The 10616-nt window shown below is 45.3% G+C and overlaps 1 protein-coding gene across 1 annotated transcript; it reads right to left on the reverse strand.

Moving 5' to 3' along the window:
* Positions 1–415: 415 nt before the first annotated feature.
* LOC141042923 (uncharacterized) lies at positions 416–1364 on the reverse strand. Its single transcript, XM_073511836.1, has 3 exons — positions 1284–1364; positions 1044–1184; positions 416–883 (listed from the first exon to the last, which is right to left on the reverse strand). The coding sequence occupies exons 1-3, from the start codon at positions 1362–1364 to the stop codon at positions 416–418; spliced, it is 690 nt and encodes a 229-aa protein (XP_073367937.1).
* Between the last annotated feature and the right edge of the window lie 9252 nt (positions 1365–10616).

Below are 10616 nucleotides of genomic sequence, written 5' to 3' on the forward strand. Positions count from 1 at the left end.
GTCTCTCGTCGTCGACAAAACCAACCAAAGTGAGTCTAGGGTCTCTCGTCATCGACAAAACCAACCAAAGTGAGTCTAGGGTCTCTCGTCATCGACAAAACCAACCAAAGTGAGTCTAGGGTCTATCGTCATCGACAAACCAACCAAAGTGAGTCTAGGGTCTATCGGCATTGACAAAACCAACAAACCAACAGCATCAGATTCAGCATAACTGGAAGATTCATACATAGTCATAACTAATAAGTACCATATTACACGATAGTGCTTAATGCTAAATAGGTACATTACATAACCATAATTCAGATATTACTAGATCATTCATCTAATAGTAGTCATTACATAACCATAATTATAGTACTCATCATCCCATAACCATGCTGGTGGTACTAATAAGCAGCATATTACATTATACTGCTCATTCATCTAAGATGGCTTTGATCCCATTCAGCTTCAGCTTGGTCTGCTCGGCAACCTTCTCAAGCTCATCAATGTGGGCCTGCAACTTAATCTTCTCTTCAGCAAGCTTCAACTTCATGTTCCTAATGACATTGGCTTGAGCAACTGTCAGGTTCTTGAGCATGTCATACTTCTCCTGCAGCTTGCTCTCATCAGGTTTGTTCTGCATCTTACCTCTCTCCATCTGAGCCCTCTGCTCCTGGGCATCCAAAAGGCCGTTGACATCTTCAACCAATCTCTCATAACTTGCATGCAGCTTGATCTTCTGTTGTGTCAGATTGTGAACAACAAATGAGCTTTCCAGATTGTCCTCAATCTTGCTCCTCCTGCACTCTTCATACTTATCCCACAACTTGGTCAATGCATTCTCCATTGTAGCTGGCCAAAATGGATCAACCCATTCAACTAGCCCACAGTTTCTTCCCTCCTGTAATTTTAGTGTTAAACAGGTCTACAAGATCTGCTGACAACACTCTGCACATGCTCACATATAAACAATGACCTCACTAAGCAACTAGCACACCAGATCTGCTAACTACAAAATCAGTACTAAACAGTGACCAGATTAGCATAAATTTGGCATATACCTTCACAGCACAAGCAAAGAACCTCCTGCCAGTATGGATGCCCTGGAAAGCAACATGCCTCTCTGCTGGCAGGGAGTGTTCATTGCACAAAACATCAGGTTCAGTGCCCTCGAAATCGGAGTCATCGATGGTCTCAGGGATCTGGAGGTGCAAAGGAAAGGCAACAAAACTTCAGATCAAGCTCAACAGAAAAATCCCCAAATCGCAACCCTAACCCTAGCTTGAGCTCGAGCAACTCACCTTGATGATGCCCTCGTCTGAAGCTGAGTCGGCGTACTGGTGAGAGTTCTCGCTGCTGTCGTCATCAGACCAGGAAACCATGGCGACGCAGCGGCGACGGCGGTCGAAGATGTGGGAGGGGGCGGCGGCGAACGAGCGGGAGCAGAGAGAGGGAGAAGGACGGGGAGAGAGTGAGGGCTGGGGGGTGGGGCATGCACCGCTTCGGGGTGTTTGACCCGCCCAACTCGAACCGGTGCGCCAGCGGCGTGTAACGCCGTCTAACGGCGTTGCCGTGTGAACAGTGCTGCCACGTCGACGGATGCGGGCCCCCCTTGTCATAAACGCACTTAAAACGGTCCAAACAAGCAACTAGTGTTTTTTGCAAAAAATTATGAAAAAAATTAGTGCTTTTTGGCACAATTTCGTATATGTGTGGTACCTGCAAACCTAGCCTGAAGTGTCGATGTTTCTTGCAATTCACTCGCTTTCGGTCTACGAGGGTACGTGGACACACTCTCCCAGCTCGTTGATATGCTTCTCCTAGATAGATCTTGCGTGATCGTAGGATTTTTTTTGAAATACCGCGTTCCCGAACACCCACCGCTGCCCGCGTGGAGGAGCTGCTGACGGGAGAAGAAGACGGTGCAGGGCGGTGCTGACTGCGCTGTCATGGTGTCGCTGCGCGTGGGCCGGGAGGGTCCAGCTCCGGCGTCCGCGCTGCACCGATGCGGGAGCTACGACGACGCTCCAGATGAGGAGCTGCCGTCGGTGTCCACCTTGGACCGCTCCAACGTAATGCAGAGGGTCTTCTCCTCCTCGTAGCCGAGCCCGGAGCCGGAGTCACTGCCGGAGCTGAACATCAGAGTGGATAGGACCGGAATTGGAGAGGGAGAGGAGAGGACGGAGCGAGAGAGAGTGAGCTAGGGTTTGGAGCGAGGCGTCCGGATTGGTTTTTTTTGTGGGACAGTTGTGCTGTCGTTGATGGGTCGGGCCTATCAGGCGGACGCGCCTGGGCATGCCCCGGACGTGTCCGGGCCGCCTTATATTTGGGCGGGATATGAGGAGTGTCAGTCAGCCCGGGTGTTTGTCCGCGGTTTGAGAGGTCCGGTTGGATCGTTTTTTTTTTGACCGGTCAATGATCAGACGGGTTGTCCGGACGTTTGAGACGTGTATGAGCTCTGATGAAGCCTAATTGCCGGCCTCCTTGCACTCCACCGATGACAGCAAAAGTGCGGCATGTTTCGTCTGTCCATTTTGTGAGTGCGGCCACAGCATGATCTCCATTTCCCTGTCACACCTTTTGACCAGCATACCATGTAACGTAGTACTCATAATGGTGTACGTACTAGGCTCGATCAGAGACACGGGCACCCATACGCAGTTGGGTCGGGTGGGTGGGAGCCGGCCAATGGGATCGCCGAGTAGATCATGATGGAGTGGGGCATGCGTGCTTTGCTTTTCCATCGTCCTCGCATCATTGATCACCTGGATCTCATGAACGCACCACATCCGAGAGCACCCATTGGATGCGCCAATGAACCGAGACCAATCACATAGCTCGGCTGTCCGATGTGCACTCCCCCTACGTATCACCGTCAATCCACACCCTGCGTGCCGACGCCGCCGCTTCTCCAGCTTACGGCGCGCGGCGTATGCATGCATGCACATGCCGGCCGGCCGCCTACGCGAAGCACGCTTCGTAGTGGCAGACACCGCCGCAAAGGTAGCCAAGAGCGCCGAGGACTCGTTCTCCGCGCGGGTCGCCGATCGACCGCGACGCGCGCGCGCGCCCCGCCTGCAAAAATATCTCCCTCGAATCGTAGTGTCGAGTGGAGTGATGGACGCACCCAACAATACGAGCACGAGAGAGCATGCATGTCACTGGCGCTAGGCGAAATGGGTTGGGACTTGGGAGTGTCACTCCGGTCTCCGGATCATCTGCCGACCTCGTTTAACTCACCGGCCGCCTCCTTTGCGTCAAAAGCGACTGCCACTCGCACACTCAGTGTGCTGCTTGAATTCGGCTCAGACATTAGTCAGGGACGCAAGTTAAGTGAGGTATATGAGAGCCGACATGTTGAGACGTCCCATTCTTGTGAATACATTCTACTTTGGATCAAGTGCTTGTGAGTTAGTCGAAACCGGCTATGTTTGGTAGCAAAGTATTGCGAAAATCAAAGTATTGAAAAATCACAGTATTTTAGCCTGCAGTTACAATACTACCCCGTCCTGGTTTAGTAGTCCCCTTTATATTCTGTGCTAAATTTTGATCTTAAATTTAACTAACAAAATATTAATGCATGTCATAAAAAATAATATAATCGAAAACTATGTTCAATTAAGGATCGAACGATATAATTTTTGGTGACATGCATTAATATTTTGTTAGTTAAATCTTTAGTTAAAATTTGGTACAAAATACAAATGGAACTTATAAACCAGGACGGAGGTGGTACCTCAATTTTGACACACCCAGATATTTTGAATTTATTGATAATACCACCATGCCCTGTTTGACAGGTGCTTATATGCAACACTGTGATTTTTGTTGTTGACGGAATGCCGTCATGGCTATTGGTTAACTTATCACATGGCTATTGGTTAAATTATCACCTGTAAATTTTATATGTCTTTACAGCAGTGTGATTTTTGTTGTTGATGGAATGCTGTCATGGCTATTGGTTAACTTATCACATGGAAAATATTAACTTATCACATCTCCATTTTTTATTGGTAATTGATTTTTGCCATGTCAAATTTACCATTTTTCCATGTGATAAGTTAATATTTTCCCAAAATGTTGCCATGTTATGATTACAAAATTTCCAATAATTTGCTAGTTTTTATGTAAAAAAAATCTTTGATTGCAGGTACAAACTTTTTCGCTAACTTTTCCATGATCTATGAAACATTTTCTACCAAAGTTGCACGTGACCATGGCAAAATTTTGACTCTGCATGTTTCTCACACAATACAATTCTAATTTGTATCCTGCATATGTTTTTTTTATGTATTTGTACCATCGAAAATTTATTGTATATGCCATGGTAAAATTATTTATCATTTCACGGCGAATTCTTTTTTGTATGCATCATGGCAATTTTATATCACATGTAGGCGGAATCTTTTTCATTGTATCATGGCAATTTCTCTATGTTTTTTATATTTTTATTCATGTATATGAATTCTTGAAACAGAACAATTTTTATTTTTATATGTAGGGTGATTTTAATTATGAGCATAGCAAACTCACTTTTTATATGAATTTGCCCCCCTTTTCTTGTTTATTTATATGACAATTTTTTGGGCCTAGCAAATTATGCTTTTTAGGGATAAATTATGCTTTTGTTGATGGCAATATTTTTGCAAAAAACTGCTGATTGGGCAAGCCTATTTATTCTGGGTCAGTTTGCGGTCGCGCTGAACATCCGCTGGAGCGAACACTCTAGGGAACGTTTAACATTCACTCTGTCGCTCGGGGGTACCTCCCGAGCTGACGTTCCCTGGTATTGGTATCCTAATTTGAAGGATCACATCTATAATTGTGTTTTGGTGATCCACAATATGGCTCATTGAGTTGCTTTTGTGCTACATGATGGTTTCTCACTGCCGATGGCCTAGCCAAACTTGCTAGCTCATGTGCCATAGTATTCGACTATGGCAGAGAGTGTGCTCAAGTATGGCATTCACGAGCTCCAGTAACATTTGGTAGCAACATGGAAACATTTGCCTACTTGTGTTGTGTAAACTTTTTGTATCCACAACCAGCTTCAGTATGGCTGAGATTTGCTCTATATGAAAGTTGCCATGCGACCTTTTCTCCCACAAATATATACACTTTGCCACGTTCGATGAGATTTTTTCCTCAATTACCATGTAACCATTAATTTTTCTGCAATTTTGCCATGCATATGGAGCAAATCTTTTTTTTCCATGTCACTTGTACTATGTTTTTCTATTTTTGTCATCATGTGTAGTACTTAGGTGACAACTGTTTTTTCTAGTGACATGGCATTTTCGTTGTATATAACATGTTTAAAATGGCTTTTTTTGTTGCGTCTAAAGAAAATATAGGAAGATTTGTGTTTGCGACAAGGAAATTTTTAAGAAAAAATGATTTAGTCACATTGGCATGGTAATTTTAAAAATAATTTGCCATGTTACTTCTACAAATTTTATTCAATTTCCCTACACATATTCATATTTTTCTTCTGAATTTGCCATATCACTAGTCAAAATTTTGATTGATTTTTGCCATGTCAAAGTACAAAATTTTCTACATTTCGCCTACATATAGACATTTAATATCTCCAAGTTTGCCATGTCACTCATACATACTTTCTTATTTTTTGCATTGAATTAGAGGACATCTTTTCTATTTTTTGCCATGACTGTTGTACAGGCTTTAGTTTTGCCATGGAACATGAAAAATTTGCTATCTTTTTGTGTGTGTTTTTAAAGATCATGGCAAATTTGATATGTGCTTGTGTTCACTCTTTCATCTAGGACGCGTTTGCTAACCTGCATTAGGCCCAACCAGGCCCGCGCGGGATGAAAATAGGCTGTTTGGTTGCCTGTGTTTACTGTTTGGCCCGCATAGCACGAACCTCAAAGCACCCCTCGGCCTGACCCGCTCGGAACGGCCGAATAGGCCGTTTCCAGCGAGCCAGGCTCGAGTGATGCAGGGGAGGGGAACGCCGCGCCGCGCAGGGGAGGGAGATGGTGGGAGCGATGGCGCATCTCCGAAAAAGCGGCGGGACGAATTCGAGTCACCGCCCGCCGATTCGGTCGCCCTATATATCGAGGGTCACCGGCCGCCGCGGCAAAACTCCCGCCACCATTTCCTCCCTCTCGAGCTTTCCCTCCCCCGTGGATCCACTTCAACGACGAGGTAAGCGGCACATCTGCTCCGGTGACCGGTTGACTGCGGCGGCGGGTCGACTCCTCCTCCTCTCCGATGTGCGAGGCACCTCCTCCACGGCCGTTCCGATGGCCTCTGTAAGTTCAATCACCACCTCCTCTCTTCTAGTTCTAGCTAGATCTGTCCATGCGCTAAGGTTAGGTCGTCCGATCTATTTGACTGTGATGGTGTAGTAGCTAGTTGTGATGGATTTGGAGCATGCTAGGGGTTGTTTCCATGTGGGCAAGTGTTGGCAGTTAGTGGTCATGGATGAATCGGTGGTATGCTAGTGTGCAAGTGTTGAACAAGATCATCCATGTGTCCATGATTAGTGCTCCGTTCCCCATGATTAGTGCTCTGTTCTCCATGTACTACTAGTTCGATCTATCCATGTTGTACTGCTAGTTCATATTATCCATGTGTAGTGTCTTGTGGTGTTGATGACACTTACATTTGTAGGACATGACTACGCAAGAGTTTAGTCAGGTCATCGTGCTATCCGAGAGCCAGTTCCCGCCGTCCTACGTCGAGGACTCCCAGCCTCCATTGGAAGAGATGTCTCTTGATTCAGAGGTTTTCGAGGTGCCGCCTACGGTTCCTCCATTTGTGCTGGCTCAGCCCAATGTTGTTTCTCATGCTTCTGCTCAAAAGGCATCAACAAAGGAGAAGAAGGATGGTAGGGGGAACAGCATGAAATGGCAGTCGTTCCTCTCCACTTTTGTGCTTAACAAGATGTGTGAGATCATAGCTAGTGGGGTGAGGAATGACAAGGGCTTCAAGGAGGTGCACTTGAACCTTGTTGCAAAGCAGGTGTTCGACTTCTATGGACAGGGTGTACAACCACCTGGGGAAGTGGAGAGCTCGATGGATCCAAATGCCCAAGCTCAGAGACCTTAGCGGTGCTTCATGGGATGAGGACACCTGCTCGATCTTTCTGGAGGCAGAGTACTACCAAGGCCACGTCGCGGTTAGCTCACAAACCATGCCATTCTAACAGACCAGCAGTTCAAGCCTATGAACCATTGCCATACTAACTAACCTGTCTGCCCTGTTTCTTCTTAGGATCACCCCAAGGACGTTGAGTTCCTCAACACCCCTATCTAGAACTACCACCAGATGTAGCAGATCTTCCCCTGCAGGATGGCAACCAGCAAGCATGCCATGGGCTCTGGTCAGCCGCTGGGCTCGCCGATGCTGGAGTATCCAGACACCCAGGAGTCAGACACCATCAACGTTGATGCTCCTGAGAAGGATGTTGAGCACGTTCCTGTGCTTGATAGGAAGAGGAAGCGGGCAGGCTTCATGGAGGAGGAGTTGAGCATCTTCAGCAGCATGACTGAGGTAGTGAAGGAGGTGGCCACCGCCATCAGGGAGAGCAAGAGTGTGGACATCCACCCTAAGCTGTACAGCGCCGTCATGGATCAGATTGGCTTCATGCATGCTTACTAATGCTCTTCTGCTCCATTGCTTGCTTCTAGAGTTCTTCATTGCTTGTTGTTCGTGTGTTCCAATGCTTGTTGCTTGAACTTATTGCTCGTTTCCACTGGCAGGGCAAGTGGTATGAGGTGTTCGAATTTAGGGTTCCAGGGGTTTACAGTTCATGGGAAGCTTGGAACAAACAAGTTTCAGGGTACAACGACAGCAACCACAGAGGCGGGTTTAAGACTAGGCAGGCGGCAGAAGATGCTTACTCCAAGTATGTGCGAGAGCATTCATGCAGTAAGGTTGAGGTTGGCAAGAAGGTGGATCGACCAATAGGACTGAAGAACTTCATCATCTTCGTCCAGTTCATCGTCATAGCAGTGATGTGGCGTTGGTGTGCTCGGTGTGATCGTGTGTAAGGTGTAGTAGTATTAGTAAGCTCACCAAGTAGGGTACAAGGTGAGCACAACTCTATGCTCGTATGTAACCAAACAACGTGCACCCGTGTGAGCACATACAATGCGAGCAACCAAACGCAGTGCTTAGAGGCATCGTTATGATGCAGGGAGAGGACATGCACGCAACCAAACGAAGTGCAGATGTTGGTTTTTGGCCTGCTTTTGCTCAGCCAGGCCCAACTGGGACAAGTATGCAAATGGGCAAAAACGATGCAGGTAACCAAACATGCGCTTAGTTTTTGCCATGGATCATGGCAAATTTGTGGTACATAACTTGTGTATCATGCCATTTTTTTGTTGCATCTAAGAGAATGTGTAGGTACATTTGTGTTTGCAACATCACAAATTTAAGGAAGATTTATTCTAGTGACTTGGCATTTTTAAGAATTTTCTGTCGTATCACTAGTAAAATTTTATTACACTTCCCTAGACATATTCATATTTTTTTTGTCTCTGTTTGCCATGTCACTAGACAAATTTTCATTGATTTTTGCCATGTCAAATTACGAAATTCCTACATTTTGTCTTCATATGGACATATAAAATTTACATACCATATGATAGGTTAATATTTTTCCAAAAAGTTGCATGATTACAGATTTCCAACAATTTACCATGTGATAAGTTACTCTTTTTCCAAAAAGTTGCCACGTGATGATTATAAAATTTGCAAAAAAAATCCTTGATTTATGTAAAAAAAAATCCTTAATTACAAGTACAAACTTTTTCGCTAAGTTTTGCATGATCTATAGAATAGTTTCAAAAGTTGCAATGGACCATGTCAAAATTTTAACTTTGCATGTTTTCTCATACAAATACCATGGCAATTTTTATCCCGTGTATGTTTTTTAAGTATTTGTACCATGAAAAATTTATTGTATATACCATGGCAACTTTATTGATCATTTCACGGCAAATCCTTTTTTTGTATGTATCATGGCAATTTCTCTATGTATTTTATATTTTTATTCATGTATATTAAATCTTGAAACGCAACATTTTTTTTATATGTAAGGTGATTTTAGTCATGATCATAGCAAACTCTCATTTTATATGAACACCCCCCCCCCCCGCCCCTTCTTTTTATTGAGATGACTATTTTTTGTCCCCGCAAAATTATGCTTTGGTTGTTGGCAATATTTTTGCATAAAACAACTAATTGGGCCTCGCCCGTTTATTCCGGCCCAGTTTGACGTTCGCTCATTCGATCCGGGGATGGCCTAGCCAACTTGCTAGCTCATGTTTCCTGACGGGGGTATCTTGACGGCTGAACTAGGAGGCCACCCAAGCCAAATTTGGCGATCTATTTTTGAGGGACGTGATATCTTGAAGCAGGGCTTGATCAGGAGGATAGGTAATGGCGAGTCAACATATATATGGACGGACAACTGGATACCCAGGGATGTGATGATGCAGCCATATGGGCGAAGGTCAGACAACCCCCCTGAGCTAGTTTCCTCGCTCATTGATCACACGACAGCGACATGGAATCAGGCCAGGCTCGAGGAAGTTTGTCTCCCGATTGACATCATTGCTATCATCCAAATTCCTCTTTGTACTTCTAATATACCCGACAGTTGGGCATGGAACTTTGAAAAAAGTGGCTCTTTTTCAGTCAGGTCGGCCTATAGGATGATGGTGCATACCAAAATGAGGAGAGGAGCCTGGGTGGATGAGATGGCGGGCTCATCCAGCTGTGATAGAGATGAGCACTCATGGAAGATTTTGTGGAACACAAGTTCCAGGTAAAATCCGTATGTTTTTATGGAGGCTAGCACGCCATTCTATACCGACGGAAGATGTCAGGGCCAATAGAAATATGGCAAGCTCGAGTAAATGTGGACTTTGTGGCGCGGAGGACTCATGGCGACATTCGATGCTTGAGTGCCCGATGGCCAGGTGTATCTGGGCACTGGTAGATGGAGAGCTTGCTGAACAATTGTGCGAGACAACAGAACCTAGTGCCAAACAGTGGCTTTTCTCTATGATTGATACATTGTCGCATATAGCTTTTGTGAAATTATCAGTTACACTATGGGCAATATGGTGGGTTAGAAGAAAAGCTATTCACGAGGAGATCTTCCAGAGCCCTGCTTCCACGCATCAGTTTATCTCTAGCTTCATAAGGGAGCTAGAATACATGCCGGGCAAGAGCACAAAATCAACAACAACCAGCAATGAAGTATCCACACGGCCTAGGGCGCCACCTCCAGGTTTTATGAAGATCCATGTAGATGCTAGCATTGCAAGGGATCAGAACAAGGGTGCTGCTGCAGCCGTCTGCAGAGATGGCGATGGAAATTTCATGGGAAGTTCTTCATTAGTGATTTATGGAATTAATGATGCTGCAACAATGAAAGCTATCGCTTGTCGTGAGGCCCTTTCATTGGCGGATGATTTGATGTTACAAAGCTTCGTAATAGCATCGGACTCGAAGCAGATAGTGAATGATATTCAGAAGGGAACCAATGGTGCTTATGGCACCATCATTGCTGAGATTAAGAATAGGGCTTTAATGTTTAATTGTAAGTTTATTTTTGACGGCCGAGCTGCTAATAGCGATGCCGATAGGTT

The sequence above is a fragment of the Aegilops tauschii genome, chromosome 3, assembly GCF_002575655.3.
Source record: "Aegilops tauschii subsp. strangulata cultivar AL8/78 chromosome 3, Aet v6.0, whole genome shotgun sequence".
Classification (NCBI taxonomy): domain Eukaryota; kingdom Viridiplantae; phylum Streptophyta; class Magnoliopsida; order Poales; family Poaceae; genus Aegilops; species Aegilops tauschii.

Excerpts from the sequence above, each read along its gene's own strand:
- LOC141042923 (XM_073511836.1), bottom strand. The coding sequence starts at position 1,364 with ATGGTTTCCTGGTCTGATGACGACAGCAGCGAGAACTCTCACCAGTAC. Across the intron at positions 1,185-1,283 it reads CAGACGAGGGCATCATCAAG|ATCCCTGAGACCATCGATGA; the intron begins GTGAGTTGCTCG and ends TTGCACCTCCAG. Across the intron at positions 884-1,043 it reads TCTTTGCTTGTGCTGTGAAG|GAGGGAAGAAACTGTGGGCT; the intron begins GTATATGCCAAA and ends CTAAAATTACAG.